The following is an 18,038-nucleotide window of genomic DNA, read 5'->3' as shown; positions in this document are numbered from 1 at the left end:
AATTAAATGGGACTCAATAAAATTTAGTCAAAAATTAAACAACGAAAACCGAGCACATGAAAAAAAATTACACACACAACTAGAACAGCTAACGCAAAATATAGATCCAAATAACTTAGACGTCAACATAGAATATTTAGAGATAATCGAAAAACTTGAACAAATTGAAAATGAAAAACTATTAGGAGCGAAAATACGGGCAAAAATCAAAGAAAACCTAGATTACGAAACCCCGGATAAAAATTTTTACAAAATGGAAAATAAACATAATTCAAAAACTGGTATTTTTATTTTAAAAACAGAAAACGACACTATACTAAACCAAAAATCTGATATAATAAATGAAACCTTTAACTTCTACAACAATCTGTGGGGACAACCCAACATAATCAATGAATCAAAACAAGAAAAACTTTTAAAATATATTGATAAAATTGACATAAACCCTGACCAACACAACCTCGAATTCATAAACATCGACGAAATCAAAACTGCCATAGAATCTATGAACCTCGGCTCATCACCTGGATCAGACGGCTTACCTGTAGAATTTTACCTAACTTTCTGGCACACAATAAAACATCCCCTACACGAGCTACTAAACAACATATACTTTCAAAACCAAATGACCCCCTCAATGCGACTAGCAATTACCAAACTTATCCCAAAAAAAGGCGACAACACATATATTAAAAATTGGCGACCGATTTCCCTATTGAACACAGATTATAAAATATTAAGTAAAATCGTAACATCTCGACTAACCAAATTACTGGAAAACGAAATTTCATTAACCCAAAAATGCGGCCTCCCACAACGCCAAATGATCGAAATTCACTACAACATTAATTCCGTCACCGAATACAGTAAAGAAAAAAACACACCACTTGCGATAATTCTAACAGACTTCCAAAAAGCCTTTGACATGGTTGATCATAAATTAATGTTTAAAATATTAGAAAAAATGCACGTCCCGAAATCAATTATAAAATGGGTACACATAATATACAATAATATAGAAAGCAAAATATTAATTAATGGTACACATACCTCCGCAATCCACATCAAGCGAGGAGTCCGGCAGGGCTGCTCCTTGAGCATGCTTTTATTCGTCCTCATTGGGGAAACTCTGTCGAGGAAAATAAAAAATACAAAAAAACTTAGAGGTATTACCTTCAACAATATAAACATCCGTCTACAGCAGTATGCCGACGATAACTCGTTTTTCCTATCCAATGCTAATGATATAAAAATACTATTCAAAATATTAAAAAACTATGAAGAAGCCACAGGCCAAACCCTAAACATGTCAAAAACAGAAATTTTAATTACACACAACGGACTAAAACAAGAAATAGCTCCTATCTACCCAGAATATATAAAAAAAACAGTCAAAATATTAGGAATCTTTTACAACGAATCGAACCAAACAGAATACCATAACTGGAACTACGTTGAAAAGAAAATTCAGGCCATTAAAAATAAATTTGATAATCCGTATTTAACCATGTTAGGAAAAATTCACCTAATTAACGCCAACATTATAGGTAAAATTATTCACATCGCACGTCAATCTATCCCCAGTAACTTTACCATCAAAAAACTTAATAAAATTATATACAATTTCCTTTGGTACCTAGAATACTTCGAAACCATAAAACGATCCAAACTAAACATGTCTATAGATAAGGGGGGCCTAAATGTCCCAGATCTCTATACCAAAATCATTGCCTTAAATCTCGAAAGAATTAAATATATTAAAAAGATTGAAAATCCAAACCAATTCTTCCACGTCTGGTTTATATATCAACTAGGCTTCAAGATAAAACAAATTAAACAATCCCTCTTTAGCAACTTAAGACCAAAAAAACTCTTTCAAAACAAATTTTGGACTACCTTAATTCAAGCATACAATAAAATCAATTTAGAAGACCCTGATTTCGATTGGGATACCGCCAAATTAAAAAATATATACACAACACTTCAAACCATAAATACCAAAAACACCCCACTACCCATTGCGCTCAATATCAATTGGAATCACATTTTATTTAAAAATAACAAACAAAAATTCTTTAGCAACGACGAACGACAAACAAATTATCGAATAGCACACAAAGGTTTCTTCTATGGCGATTTCTTTAAATTAAATAAAATGTACAAATTACCAAACGGCAGAACGCGCCTCCTATTCTGTAAATTATGCCAACACCCCCAGGATAACATTAAACACCTAATACTCGAATGCAAAGTCACAAAACAAATTTATGAACATATTAAGATCTATGCAGAACAAATTGGACGTGAACCACTTATCCTCAACACCAAAGCTATTCTATATAACCAAAACGACGACAATTTTGAAAATAACTTATTTCACCTTAAACTCTTAACCATTACCAAAAATTACATCATTAATCGCAAAAAGTCCTTAGATCTCGCTAATGAATATATCTTTAACCAAATTCAATTTATCACGAAAACCGTTTGGCAAATTAAATGTAAATTCAAGAACCAAATTGAGCTCCTCGAAAACCATTTTGATAAACAGGATATCATTAAGAAATTTAAACTCAAGGAATAAAAACATGATTCAATACCATTAATGATATAGTCTTATTTGTAAAAACCATAATTATATATAATTAACTAGTACTATTGATAATAAAATAAGAACACATATACTATACGCATATCATATATGTATATACACATATACCTATATAAATAAACAAATAAATATATATATATTTAAATATATAAATACATTAGAATATTCATAATTGTACATATATATATCTACTTATAACCATAATAGCTATGCTTATATTTTATTTAACTTACCATTGGCTTACAATGATCTACTTGAACTTCCTCCAACTTGATTTGAGCTTATTAGCTCTCCTAATCGTGGAAATACATCCAACCTAATCATAATACTGCATGCTCTAATTTATTATTATGGTAGTTTAGATACAGCTATACTCGCACCTAGACCCCCACACACTTAACATTTAAGTGAAAATGTCGGTAAGTATGCAAAATATACTATGTTTACTCTCTTCAAACAACAAATGTAACCACATTACTATGCTGGCTTGATATGAGTCAGCAAATCCATTGTCTGCGCGTTTTTATTTTTATGTTGCGTCATATCCTAATTTTTAATTTAAGGGCAACTTTACTTTCTACGCATGCTAAGTTACAAACATCTAACTCGGTTCATAATTTCTTTTGCTTTTTCCTCCATATTTGTATTATGTTATTTCCTTGTTTATTTCTTATATGTAATTTTTGCTTTAACTCCTATTGTAAGTTAAACCCAACCTCCCACAAACGACAAACACTTCACCGGCCCTAGGCCGAAGAGGCATTAAACGAATGATGAGGCCCACTATACCCATTCAACCCGGCGCCTCCCCTCCACATGGATTCCGTACCTCTCCCTTGTTGGATGAAACGGTTGTCCGGAGGTGGTAGCTCTCACATATCACTCCAATAAATAGAAAACAGTAGCTTTAACATGGGTGTAATTTTTGGTTGATTTTAATACCAATAATTTTAATCTGAGTTTATTGCCTGTGACCAAAAAAAAAAAAAAAAGGTAAATCCTTAAATTGTAGAAAACTCTCAACTGTTGCGCTGTAGTTGTGTTATTTTACAGGCGGCGCTAACGTTATTCTTATGGTCTCTCCAAGTTGTCACGTTCTTATCAGCCAGCCGCTCTTGTCCGCTAGAGACGACAGACAACTGAATTAGTTTTCCAAATTAGTGGAAACTGTTGCGCTGCAGCTTTTAAGACCGTGCTTACGTCATGCTAATGAGCTCGCCAAGTTTTCAGCCTTTTAATGTTTTTTTTTTTTTTTTTTTTTTTTTTTTTTGCTAACTAAAAGAAAGCAAAGAAAGTAAGAGTAAAGTAAAAGGTAAAAAGGGTAGTGGCTTTGTCTTCCCATTGGCCAAAAAGGAGGCCGGGAATGTCTGAAGTGTCAGTAATGGTTCAGGCCCTCCTCCGGACAACCATTCCCAAAGGGATATGGTGCCGCCACAGGGAGGTGGGCCCGAGTTATAACTGCGCATTGGCAGAAGGTCAACTTTTCGCCTTTTTGTTTTGGTGTAGGTAATAGGTAAGTGTCAGTATTAGTAATAATTTTAGTTTTATACTGGCCAAAAAAAAACCGGTGTTACCCAGGAAAAAAAATGCCAGGACACAGACCCCACAGTGATCCGGTTAAAGACCACCGTCAGGTAAGTATCTCAGCCTTTTAATGTTGCTCACTAGAGGCGACAGTGAGCTACATTGGATTCCAAATTCCACGTAATTGTTTCACTGTGCCTTTTCAGACAGCGCTAAACGAGCTCGCTGAGTTGTCAGCCTTTCGCTGCTGCTCACTAGAGGCGACAGTGAGCTACGTTGAATTCCAAATTCCACGTAATTGTTTCACTGCGCCTTTTCAGACAGCGCAAAACGAGCTCGCTGAGTTGTCAGCCTTTCGCTGCTGCTCACTAGAGGCGACAGTGAGCTACGTTGAATTCCAAATTCCACGTAATTGTTTCACTGCGCCTTTTCAGACAGCGCAAAACGAGCTCGCTGAGTTGTCAGCCTTTCGCTGCTGCTCACTAGAGGCGACAGTGAGCTACGTTGGATTCCAAATTCCACGTAATTGTTTCACTGCGCCTTTTCAGACAGCGCAAAACGAGCTCGCTGAGTTGTCAGCCTTTCGCTGCTGCTCACTAGAGGCGACAGTGAGCTACGTTGAATTCCAAATTCCACGTAATTGTTTCACTGCGCCTTTTCAGACAGCGCAAAACGAGCTCGCTGAGTTGTCAGCCTTTCGCTGCTGCTCACTAGAGGCGACAGTGAGCTACGTTGTATTCCAAATTCCACGTAATTGTTTCACTGCGCCTTTTCAGACAGCGCAAAACGAGCTCGCTGAGTTGTCAGCCTTTCGCTGCTGCTCACTAGAGGCGACAGTGAGCTACGTTGGATTACAAATTCCACGTAATTGTTTCACTGCGCCTTTTCAGACAGCGCAAAACGAGCTCGCTGAGTTGTCAGCCTTTCGCTGCTGCTCACTAGAGGCGACAGTGAGCTACGTTGAATTCCAAATTCCACGTAATTTTTTCACTGCGCCTATTCAGACAGCGCAAAACGAGCTCGCTGAGTTGTCAGCCTTTCGCTGCTGCTCACTAGAGGCGACAGTGAGCTACGTTGGATTCCAAATTCCACGTAATTGTTTCACTGCGCCTTTTCAGACAGCGCTGAAACGGCTCGCCGAGCTGTCAGCCTCTCGTGAAGCAAGCCGCCGTTGTCCGGTAGAGCTTCAGAAGCCACTGAAACCTCGTCTGTTTTTAAAAGATGATATACTTTTAATATTGTGGCGGAGCAGCAGTGCTCGAAATGTTCCACCCTAAAGCATGTTTGTTGTGCAGGGATCGAATTGATCAGCAGCATACGCCGCTATTCCTAACTTTTATTTTTAAACATTTACCCAAAGCTAAACTGATAAGGACTTCACTATCCAATAAAAAACAATTTCTGCTCATCAGTGTTGGTTTAGTGTTATGAAAAAACATAATATTTTTTTAAATTAGATTATGGAAACCTATCTCTATTATATTTAAGAAAGATGAGTTATAAATTCACTTACAACTTGAGCTTCTAACTAACATAACCATGTAGTTGATTTCGTTGAAAAAAAAAACATTTAAAAACCTGGCTCCCATGTTTTATTAGCATTATAATTTTTTGTTTAAGAATGAAAAAATAAACTACATATACATTGTCAGCTTTACAATTTTAAAATCACAATCCATCACTAAATAGTCCCTTTACTTAATCTCTCAAAATAGAACATCGCCATAACTTTAGCTATTTAACAATATATTAATGTTAGTGAGACAATAGAGGTTATGTTTCCGTGCTTTTCGGATTGAAAGGGCGCCTTTGTCTGTCCCTTTGTATTCCTGCTGTCGGTATGTGTTCGGAAAGCACGCTTAGAACGTCAAACAAGGGTAATATTTCGGGTTTACCGTAAATTCCAAACTCAGGTCAGCTTAATGTGTTGGCCTCTCATTCAATTTAGTGGTATGATGATATGTTGGAAGCATTTAAAAGCACTCGAGACAAATAGCTTTGGTCTTTCCGCAGAACGCTTTTGTTCTTTTATAGCAGATCTGATGATCTGTGTTAAATCACACATATGATGGTTTCAAATTAAGGTTTCAGGTTTCCTTTATGTGTTAATTCCCCATTCTAGTTCAGTTAAAACATAGTGCTGCAGCATTTAATTACTCTGTGTATGTCTGCGGGATGTTTTTCGATGTATATTGGCATTAGTGTTTTTAACAGTCTCTGTTGAGCCGTATTTGCCTGATTCTTAATCTAAATGTCAGGTAGCCCGGTTAAAAGGAAAATTAAAATTTTAAGCAGAACAATATCATTTTAAACAAGCAAACAGATAGTTTAAACATTTAGACCTTTATGTTCAGCATGTACTAATCGGCTGTTTAACTGTAAAATCTGGTAGCACAGCCAAACGACACAGATCAAAGGTTTGTGTATCACTTGTGCTTCATCAGGTGAAACTAAGAATGAAAAAGAAATAGGAAATTTGGCCGGATGAACCACTGTCGTGCGATTGCTTGTCAAAATTGCAATGCAATTACTTCCATTTTAAAAAAGGCCACTCATAATTTAAGGATTAATTTTTTGATAAACTTTAAATCTTTGAAGGATATAATAAGGCCAAATGTGTCTGTGTTGTAAGTATAATACGATATATTTATTTAGAATTTACAGGCTATGTAATGTAACGCAAATAAATACAATTATGTATGGTATACTGTGGTGTACATCCCTCGTTTTGTTCTTCATGTGCGGATTTGTAGATGCTTCATATTCCAAGGTATCGTTGGTGAACAACAAATACACCGGAGTCTTGGTGGCGATTAATCCCAATGTGCCTCAAAATGACAATATCATCGATTCAATTAAGGTAATCTATTTAATATTGGTATTTACAATTCCCATTTAGACATCCAGCGAGTGGTCGCAATAAGGCGGTCGCAACATCATAAGAGACAATTTTTCCATTTTGTGTTTTAAAATTTGGTGCATTTTATTGTTTTAAAAGGTAACTTTAGGAGTAAAACTAGCCCGAGCCCGCTTCTGACTCTGCAGCCTGTTTTCCACCAATTTACGGTTGTGGAGTCAGGTGCTCTTGTAACTTGTTTATCCATAGCCTTTCATCGCGATAAAAGGCATTATATTTAACAATGTGTAAATATTTTCGTCTCCTTCCGAAGCATCAAGTACAGGAGATTTCTTATGGTCATTTGTAACGTACCTCTTGGTGACGTCATATCTAAAAAAATTACAAATTCTCAAGAAAAACGCAATCTGCGGTGATTAAGTTGCAAACATTTAGGTTTGTAATTCTTTGAAAGACTTCACAGATTAAATTTTCCTTTTAGTAAATTTAATCTAAACGACTCGCATAAGTGTTACTAAGATTTTTAAGCACAATATGTATAGCTTAGATTTCCAATCGTTATTATGTAATGAATGAATAAATATTAGTAAAAATTATTAACAATCCAAATCCTGACAATAATTTATTCAAAATTAGAACATCACATATAAAACATATTTCTGAAATAATCCCCTAAAATGTCAAAATGATTAGGTGTGATCGAACAAGTAGAGATATTATTAGCTAGTATCGGGTATCGGCTCCGCCTTTACCCAGTATTGTAGACAAAGAAAACCTTTGATTGACAGGCAATGATCAGCGAGGCATCAGCCTTCATGTATAACGCAACAGAAAAGAGGGCAGCCTTTGGTGACGTAACAATCCTGGTCCCGAGCAATTGGAATATGAGCGATTTGGCGACAGCGAATCAGCCCTACAGCCAGGTAAGATACACTTATTACACTACCGTTAATTGACAATATGTACCCTCTTGACATAATTTATCTGGGTGTAATTAGCCGTGAAGTAACGTATTCCATTACACTCTTATCGCTGGACGTTAGTTTACTATATTGGACTTTTGTACACTGATATGTATTGTCTATGTAACTTTGTGATTGTATTTCAAAAGTCCCCGATAATAAAAACGATGGATAACTGGCACCGATATACCGTTAATCACCTGAACATCCAACAGTTTAGTTTTGTGTTTTTAATCCAGTACTGGACAAGGCACCCAACGCAGATTTTATAACAAGAAACTCGTTTATGCAGTGTGTATCCTTTACGTGTTAATTTATTTTCAAGCAAATCCGGTGAAACCGCCTTAAACTGGTTTAATCAAGATTTGGGGCAATTTGAAGCAAAAAGTATTTTTGGTAAAATATGAAAATTTGGCAAGGCTATGCCTTGGTGATTTTTCAATTATTGCTGATTTTGAAAAAATCCAATTTTCATGGTGAATTTACCGGATTTTTCAACAAAAAACGGTTAGAACCGCCTTAAATTGGTTTAATCAAGAATTTGGGGCAATTAAAAACAAAAAAGTATTTTTGGTAAAATACCTCAAGTACGAATGTAAATTTATCAGTAAACCCAATAATGATATGTTCCACCAGCGGGCTACCGGTAATTTCACGACAGTATCGATTATTTTTGTCCAATTTTGTTTTAGTGAAGCGTCATGAAACTTGTTTAAAAATATAGATTGTAAAAACTAGCAGTGTTGTAAACATGTCATTTAAAAATGACCTCACAGTCAAGTCATTAGTAAAATAGCTTTAGTTCAAGGTACGTATTTTTGAATAAATACCAAGTCATAGGTGCTGAAGTCAAGTCTCAGTCAAATCATAATTAGGGCAAGTCAATTTTAAGTCAAATACTTTTCATAAAAATGAAACGTTAAACTACTAGAATTTTAACTCTTACGATTATGAGCAATAAATGAACTAAAAAATAAGAAAAACAAGCGCAATTTTATAAAAAAAAATACTTCGTTGTAACCCAAGTCATTTATCCAAAGGACTTAAGTCAAGTATTTCGTCCAAAAGAGTTAAGTCAAGTTAAGTCACTTCTTCGAAAGACTTAAGTCAAGTCAAAGTATTTGAAAACAGTGACTTATGTGCACTTAAGTTAGGTCATTGACTTTAGTCATACAACACTGGAAACTAGAGAAACCAGATGACAAGTGGAAGTATCGATAGTTCTACGATTCTAGGGTAGTATCTTGCCAGATCTGATACCAAATTCATAGAGGTTTTTCAGCCATGCGTTTTTTCACAGTTTGGTGTTGTTATCGCAGTATTCAGTCTACCGTGCTTTAAAGGGTAGCTAACGTGTCGAAATTGAGGTCTTTCGTCTACCAGAACCTCAATTTCCTTGTTTCTTTGCTTTACAAATCGTGCAAATAAAATATATTTCTACCTAAAAAATATTTATTAAGTCAACAACAATTTCTCCCTTTCTGATTATTTTTTGAATAAAATAGTAAGTTGACAAATTAAGTAAACCTAATTGTTAACTGCTAAAGTAATGTTAGTCTGCTTTCCTGAAAACATCAGTTTTTAAGTTATCAATTTTGCTTGTTTGAGTATGGTAATAACGTCATCTTTGAACGGATTGGACGGTTGTGCGTTTTGCCCAGAATATCAGGTAGAGTATGGAAATGCCACATTGACCTGACTATTAATTAACAACACCGAATAATGAAGCATTCGAAACGTGCATAAAACAGTTTGCCTTCACCACGTTATCAACACTGACGCCGTACTATTTCCCTCAAAATATTAGTTTTTGTACCGGCATCCCTATGATAAACCTATTACCAACAACAACACGCTTTAAAATTGTTTTCAGGCAGACATAGTGATTGCAGAAACTGTACTTCCTTCTAATTATCTTATATCTTATCGTGGTTGTGGGGAACCTGGGGAAAGGATTCAGCTTCCAACCACAGTTGTTCAAGGACCTACAAGCTACGGACCAATAGGTTGTGACAAATTTCTGAAATTTTGCTGTCAGTTTAGGTTTGAAATATAATTAATTCAAGTTCAATGCTGTAGTCTTAAGAATTTTCGAAAAAGTACTTTATGTGGACGTGAATTTAACTGGGTAACCAATGTCTTGAAAAAGGAAAATTGTTTAAAATGACCTAACTTTAAGATATTTTACAAATGACTTTAGTTAGTCAATTCAAATCGACTTGAATTTTTGTTATTTTCGAAACATTGATAGATAAAACGTAGTACGAATATCCAACCCCATGTACAGAAGTAGGTAGAATTTTGAGCGTTTCGATTAACTCTTTGTTCATTTTCAACGTAGAGTTATACGAAACGTTCAAAATGCTACATGCTTCTGTGTGGGCTTTGATATTCTTACTACACTTCTTACTACACCCTTCAACCATTATGCTCCTAAATTGATAGATAAATATTTTAGTAAAACAACAACAAAAAATACCACAAAAAGTAATCAGGCCTAATCAGCCTGATGATATTTAAGTTGTTGTCTTAGGCAAAGTGTTGCTACGTTTCTGGGCTCAACTCAGGTGGGGAGTAATGGATGAAGATGGAAAGTTTTACTTGGACGACAACGGGACGCCTCAAGCAATAAGGTTAAAGTTATGGAAGCTGAATACTAAATTCTGTATCTGCTTAAGCAGCATATATTTAGTTTCATATAAAGATCTTTAAACATAACGAGCGAAACTCTGTATTCATAAAAACAATTGACATAATTTGCGATAACCGATGGCTTTATATCAACTTTCTTGCAGCTAGTCTATTGATAAATATACCTTGAGTATTGAAGTGCACCAAAAAAGCAAGGCTGCTATTTTACAAAATTTTATAAACACAATGTTGTTGCCGGTGACACTAAACGTGAAAATAGACATCTATTTAAATTGCAAAAAAAAACTTCCTTGTGGTAGCCAAAGAATTTTATTTTTATTTGGTTAGAAAAATAATAGTAAATAATAAGATAAAGGCTCTGAATAAGAACATTTAACTCGTATTATTATTTATTCCCGAATCAGAATTGCTCTTTCTATAATAATAAAATAATCTTAGTTCAACTAAATTAAAAAAAAATAAGATAAAAAATAACCTAGCAAAACCTTTTAGTATTTAACAATGACAACTCTAATACTTTGTCTTGTTGTAGATGTCCTCTGTCTCTTAATGGGACATATTTGGAACCAAACATAAAGGCCTGTGTAGTTAATACAACTACTCAGCTCTACGAAGACACCTGTTGGTTCAACGTTTCGGACAATATGCAGCCAGATAACCTCTCAGCCTCTATAATGTCACATCAGTTCATTTCACAAGTGGGTGCACACATCTATTCAGCTGCATAAATTCACAAAGTGATCTTAGCACTATGATACTTGCTCACAGTTCATTGACGACGTAAACATTTTTTTCAAAACTTATGTTTGGGTAGTTCGAACTCTTCTTTTATCACATTATGGCCAAAGTCATTTGAGAAGTCAAAAATGTTTTAAATTACTTTCCTCAGGTGACCAAGTTTTGCCACAACAACGCTAGCGACCCTGTAAATCTTCACAACCAGGACGCGCCCAACAAGCAGAACAGGTTTTGTGGGCGACGAAGTACTTGGGAAGTCGTCATTTCTTCCGAGGACTTTGCATCGAACCAACCAAACCACGCTTTGGATCTCAACGTGAACTTTAAAGTGGTTCAGGCCAGAAGCAGCCCGGTCTATGTGCTCGTTCTTGATGTTTCTGGAAGCATGAATTATGGGGTAAAAGTTTTTTTCTACAATAGCTACATTGCCCGATAAACTATATCAATTTTACGATTGTACTTTATAATGGTACTTTAATTAATATAGTGTTGCTACCAGGAATGCTTCAATTGTAGAATTTTTATTCCGGAAAACTTTACTAAAGTATAGCAACTTTTCGATAAACTGTTCTTCTTTACGGCAATATTGCTACTATAGGCAAAAAAATACATATTTACCAGACAAAAAGTAGGAAAAAAACTTTGGTATTTTATTAAAATTTTGCCGGAAGATTAAGTTTACAATTAAATGGTACTTTAATTTTGCCTACATCTAATTACTAATAATAATTAAGCTATATCTCCTTACACGGATTGGTAGCATATTTCATATTTCTCTTCTTCCGTGTGATATTTTATCTTAACCTCTGCCCGGGAGACCTAATTGGTCCCGTTATGCTAAAAAAGAACTTTCTGATTTTCCTTCAGGCTACCTGTATGCTTACTTCCTTTAGACCAGTAGATATCAACCTTTGTAAGCATCTGAGCCATTTCGTTTAACAGTTGCTTTCAAAAGGAGTCGCAAAGGTCCAGCAGTTTAATAAAACTAAATTTTTATTAATAGAAACACAACACAACAAAGAAGGCAATCTGCCTTGTATTGTATTTCAATTTGTAAATGTTTCTCTTCCCATTTACTCTAAAACGTCCTGTTTTCTAGAAGGCAAGCTTTCTTCGAGGGTTGTTTAGTTATCGCTTTATTTAACCGAGCCACAACTGGATGTCTTTACTTTTTTAATCTTTAGACAATTCTCCGTGGCTTTTTGAATGTTTTCTGCGCTTAAATTATACGAGGGGCGTTGTTTGAAATGTGAATGCACCAAATGCATGTCGCGTAAATAAAGATGTTTTCTCTCAAGCAACTGCTTCCTTCTATTAACAAATAATGTTTGAAATACTTTAAAGTATTAATGCGTTGGTGACAACTAGTTAAAACGACCTAACATTTTATTAATTTGATAAATGTATAAAATGCTGTTTTTGCTGTAACAATGTATTGCTATCATTGGATAAAATACATGTTAGTCTAATTTTTCTCGTCGAAATAATAGTATAAGAATAGTTTGTCAAAACAAATGATGTTTCTCCATGCATTGCATGCGAATAACTTATGTTGGTCATCTTCTACAGTCATCATATTTTCAAACAAGGTTTCCTCTATCAACCTGCTTGCCCTTGAATGAGTGCTTTCATCGGAACAAACCAGAACGACAACATTGCTTTTCAAAATAAGAAACCCTACATTTTTTTAAAAGTGTGTTAAACTCAAAATGACAGCGGTTAAGAGTTGAATGCGGCTATCGAAGCCGCAGTTGAGAACCCCTGCTTTAGGTTATATCTCCGGTCACGAAGCTATACTAGCATTTTAGCAACATTTTGGTTTTAAACGGACAATAGAACGTAGCGCTCTATTTTGCTATACTTTAAAGTTTACACCCTTATTATAACATATTAATTATTGAATTGCAGACGAGGTTGGCGGATATGATATCTGCTGCAACGGCATTTCTAAACACGTATGCACCAAATGGATCTAAAGTGGGGATAGTACAATTTTCGACAAATGAAACCATCATCAGCAATTTAACTCAAATCGATGGAAACAGAAATACCTTGGTTTCGCAACTACCAAGTGAAGCAATTGGTGGAACATGTATCGGTTGTGGAATTCGGTCTGCACTTACGGTAGTAGTTTTTCATGGTTTTGCTCTTTTGCTTACGTTACTAATAATACCGTATTATCTTCGTTATAGATTTTAGCTGCTGACACCCACGGTACCAACGTTATTGTGTTGACTGATGGACAAGAAAATGAACTCCCCAACGTTTCTACTACACGAGAAGACGTTCTAAGGAAGGTTATGCCGAAACAATTGTTTTAACCTTTTTACTTAATACATCACACAAAACTACCACTTACATTTGAAATAACTGGTTGAATTGAAATGATGTGAAACCGTATTTAATGAAATCAGCGTATTACAAAGTTGATACTTGATTTTACAGTAGTTTAATGCCTAATTTCGAGGTTTGCGCTACATATGAAGATGTTCTAAAATCATTTTAGCACGAAAATAATGTTAAACTATTTCAACTCGTATTTTGGTTGCACATTCAATAAACAGGGAATCTGTCTTCGCGCTATATTCTTTGGACAGTCAAGTGGGAACGCAGATTTGCAAAGTCTGGCTGAAAGCAGCTGTGGAAGTTGGTTCTACAGCAGGGATGGAGAGATTGGAGATCTTCTGAGCACGTTTCAAGCCACTGCTCGCATTGATGATGGAGATATCACAAAACAACAGATACAGGTTGAACAGATAACAAGTTGATTAACGTTCTATATATTACTTCCTGTTTTTACTCTTGTTAAACAAGTTGATTGGCAACGTCTGATACAAATATTTTACGAAATAATGGTTAGTTAAAACATTTTTTATACAAAGTCTAGTCATGATTTAATTCTTGCACCTTTTGTTATGCCAAATCCTCTAAAATAGTCGTTAAGTTACCTAAAGGTAAGTCCATTAGTTAAAAGATTAGGAAACAAGTTAAAAATTGTAAACAGATTTAATCAGCAACAAATAGAAAATCCGAGCCAATAAACCATACCTAGTGGTACTATTGGTACTCGCCCGATATTAGGATGAACACCAAATATTGTCAGTCATGCATTGCCATAAAATATAATTAAACAATGTTTAAAAACATGGCATATTAACAATAAACGTAACTCAACGTTTTTAAAAATATATATCCCGTTAGGACTTTTTGCTCTTAGGGCTACCTTGATATATTTACGTAATTGTTCCTGAAATCCTTATCTGAAAGTGAAATCCTTATCTGAAAAGATCTATCATTTTATCATAAACGCCTACTAAAATCAATATTTGAGATGTTATTTGTAGGTTTCAAACGACCAAGTGACTGGCCAGAATTACATCGGCACCATTAACATTGATTCTACCATCGGAAACAACACAAAGTTCCAGTTCAGTTACAGTATCACACAACCAGTGATAGTACTGACCAGTCCTGGTGGTACACGTTACTGTTCGTCGTCACTTACAACTGGCTGTACCGTCACCGGAGTTGTTGACTCAACAGGAAAAACCGTCGTTTTTACCATATCAGGAACAGCTCAGGTACAGTTTAATCAAAAATCTAACACATATTAAAGGCGAATGTGCAGTTTAACAATCATTCAAGTCTTCCATTCACTTCTCTGTGTTAAAAGTTTTGTTGATGACGTTGTGCTTACAGACTGGTGCGTGGACCTACATTATGATGTCATCTTTAAACCAGTCTATCACCGTAAGTGTGACGTCATACCCTGTGAGCACAATGATTGATCCAATCGTTGTGGAATCTGGAACCTTCGTCAAAAATGTTTCCAACGTCGAAGTGTTTGTGATTTTCACAAAGGTAAATTTAATTTTCCAAATTCTTGTCCACGTAAAAGCTTTTAAATTAATCGTGGAGAGCAGTGTTGAGGTATTTTACCTAGAAACCCAGTTTGAACGATAAGTTTACTTTAATGGAACATAATAAGCTGATGTCGACTGAATTAACAGAAATAATACACGGGGATTACTTTTAACGAGAAACCTTTACCTCGGGCGGTTGTATGGTGACTACTGACTTAAATGATAACAGTAATGAGAACGTTTGAACGACAAGGCGAAATAATATATTCTCTACAATTCAAATACGAAATCAAAAGACGTTTTATTCAACCACCAAAGCTGTGGAAAATTGGCTGGTAAAGTATGTTTGCAAAAGTGAAAAAGCTTCTCTATCTAACGAAGGTTTTCGTAGCGCTGTTGTAATGGAGCTAAGTTTATAAACTTCACATTATTTTGAGTAGTTTGTAAAAGATAATTTTGTCATTTTCTCAGGTCACTAAAGGTCCTCTCAAGGTCACCAACGCCACCGTAGAAGCTCTAGTGACAACTCCAAGCGGTGTGAAAGTAAATACTATTTTGAAAGATGGCGGCGCTGGTAAGTAAAGCGTTCTTATTTGTGGTTATTCTGAAAACATAACTATAAACTTTCTGCAAATATACGCAGAATTTTTCATCGCACTTTTAGCAGCAATACGTCGGACCACCTATAGTCCTATATAATACAAAAATAACATTGTTAAACCTAAACCTACAATAGTAAACTTCTAATGTTAGTCCACAATACTTTTGAACACAGGATTGCCTATTTCTTTATAAATTAAATTCAATATTAAAATACTTCATAAACATCAAAACTCGATATATCATTAATTGTTCGGATACCATCTAAATAGTTATTTTCTTACGCTTTTTTAGCACAACAGAAAAAAGATTGAAACTTTTATAGGCTGTTAATTTGAGGAGAAAAAACATTAGCAACTGTGAGCAAAGAGTAGTACTATTACGAGCACAGAAGTAGTAACTTGTTACTTAACTGTTAAAACTTGGTGGGTTAATTTTTTGCACAAGACTCGTATATCTCTTGTTTTATGCAGTCCCGGATTTGGAAAAATCCGATGGAATATACGCGGCTTATTTGATTCCGAACGAAATTGGACGACATTCAATTCGAGTGAGTTCATTTTTACTTCAATCCGGAATTTGTGTGCTTCAAAGAAAGTGCTTTTACCATTGCATTACACTTTAACGACAAATGTGTATTAATGGCATCTATGACATTAGGTCTTACGTTCGGCATTTCAAGACAACAAAGTGTTTTTATATGTAAATACGCAAACATTACATTGCAATAAGATGGTTGGCTTTAATCCATAGCAGACGTTTTAACGTCCCTAGTTTGTTAAACCTTTCACCAGGTTACAGTAAGTGGTACTGGAATCTCTACCAAGAAAGTCAGCGATCCCGCACAAAGATCTCGAAAGCGAAGGTTTTCGCCAAGACTAAGCAGCAGCGGTAGGTTATATAAACTAACAGTGGTGGCCTAATTTTGAACACTACAAACGCATATGAATTTAACACCTTGAAAAGAAAAAAGACATATGCAGTTAAATAGACGTAATAAGTTAAATAGAGTTTTAAGTTTTGAGGAACCAAGTAAGAGTTACTTGGCCACAAATGATAGATATTTTATGGTGTTTTTAAAAACACTGTCCTCTTTAAACTAGTTGCAAAGAAAAACATAATTCTGGTTTGATTTTATTATGCGGTCACAGAAAGAAATCAATAAAATGAAATTTCGTTAAAAAGGTGAACAGCTCGAAAAAATCTTCTAGAATGAATAAATATAAAAAAAAAATATAAAAAATGTCTGGAATATAAATTTTTTTTAACCACTTGCTATATAAAATTGAGAGTTTTAAAAAGTGCTTTATGTTAGTTCCACAAAAATGTGCACGTTTTTTTTAAAGCAAATCTGCTTATCAGAAAAGTTTACATTATTAAATTTAGGAAAAAAGCTTTATTACGAATACCAGATAATTGTTTATGTTTATAAATGAGGATTGCTATAATAACGCGATAACAGCAGTACATAGTGTCAGAATGTAACTGATTAACATACCCTCTTTTTTAGAATATATAATTTAATCCGGTGTATCATTTCATACTTGTATAACCTAGTGATACGTGTGCCATTCACGCGATGTTCATGTGATCTTCATTTACAGATCCTTCTGTCGTAAGCGTCACGCCACCTAGTGTCAGCTCAAGCGATCTTGATTCGTTCTCAAGAGTTGAAATTCCAGCAAGTTTTTCACCTACTAAAGCGTAAGTTTGGGATTATTACATCGTTGTCAACTTAAGTGTTTCTTTTTATGCTTGCTGAGTTTGAATAGGATCCCGCATTTCTTTCCAAAGGGAACCCGTTTTTTGGGAGGCAGTAAATACTGGAATTACATTGGCATTTATGTTGACACAATAACTTACACCACAAACAAAAGATAACAATATTGACCTTCTGCCGATGGGTAATTCAACTCGGGCTCCTTAAATGGAGACTGATTGTCCGAGGACGAAGTCCGAACATCTACTGCTTAAGTATTTTACATTTAGGAACATTTCATGCTTCAAGCTATATTTCGGTGGCAGTGCCCCGATTTTTATATAATAAACCATATCCGTCCGCTACGAACGTATTACTAAGGTTATTTTAACAAAATAGAAGGGTAATGTAATAATCATGAAATTTAGCAATAGTTTGAATTAGTACACCGAAAAGCCATTGCAGACTCACCGAATCTGTCGATCAATGATGCAAGCAGAGCAGACTAGAAAAACAACTAGCCTGCAGTGAG

The 18,038-nt window shown here is 35.1% G+C and overlaps 1 protein-coding gene across 1 annotated transcript; it reads left to right on the top strand.

The window, feature by feature from the left end:
• The first annotated feature begins 6,754 nt into the window (after positions 1-6,754).
• LOC146170377 (calcium-activated chloride channel regulator 1-like) lies at positions 6,755-17,515 on the top strand. Its single transcript, XM_083388570.1, has 15 exons — positions 6,755-6,995; positions 7,781-7,915; positions 9,828-9,960; positions 10,488-10,587; positions 11,139-11,304; positions 11,496-11,741; positions 13,253-13,321; positions 13,537-13,641; positions 13,942-14,091; positions 14,689-14,925; positions 15,044-15,205; positions 15,679-15,781; positions 16,281-16,357; positions 16,602-16,698; positions 17,412-17,515. The coding sequence occupies exons 1-15, from the start codon at positions 6,831-6,833 to the stop codon at positions 17,513-17,515; spliced, it is 2,049 nt and encodes a 682-aa protein (XP_083244696.1). The 5' UTR covers positions 6,755-6,830.
• The last annotated feature ends 523 nt before the right edge of the window (positions 17,516-18,038 follow it).

The sequence above is a fragment of the Ascidiella aspersa genome, chromosome 1 (genome assembly GCF_963924565.1).
Source record: "Ascidiella aspersa chromosome 1, kaAscAspe10.2, whole genome shotgun sequence".
Classification (NCBI taxonomy): Eukaryota; Metazoa; Chordata; class Ascidiacea; order Phlebobranchia; family Ascidiidae; genus Ascidiella; species Ascidiella aspersa.
This window is presented reverse-complemented; position numbering and strand designations above follow the sequence as displayed.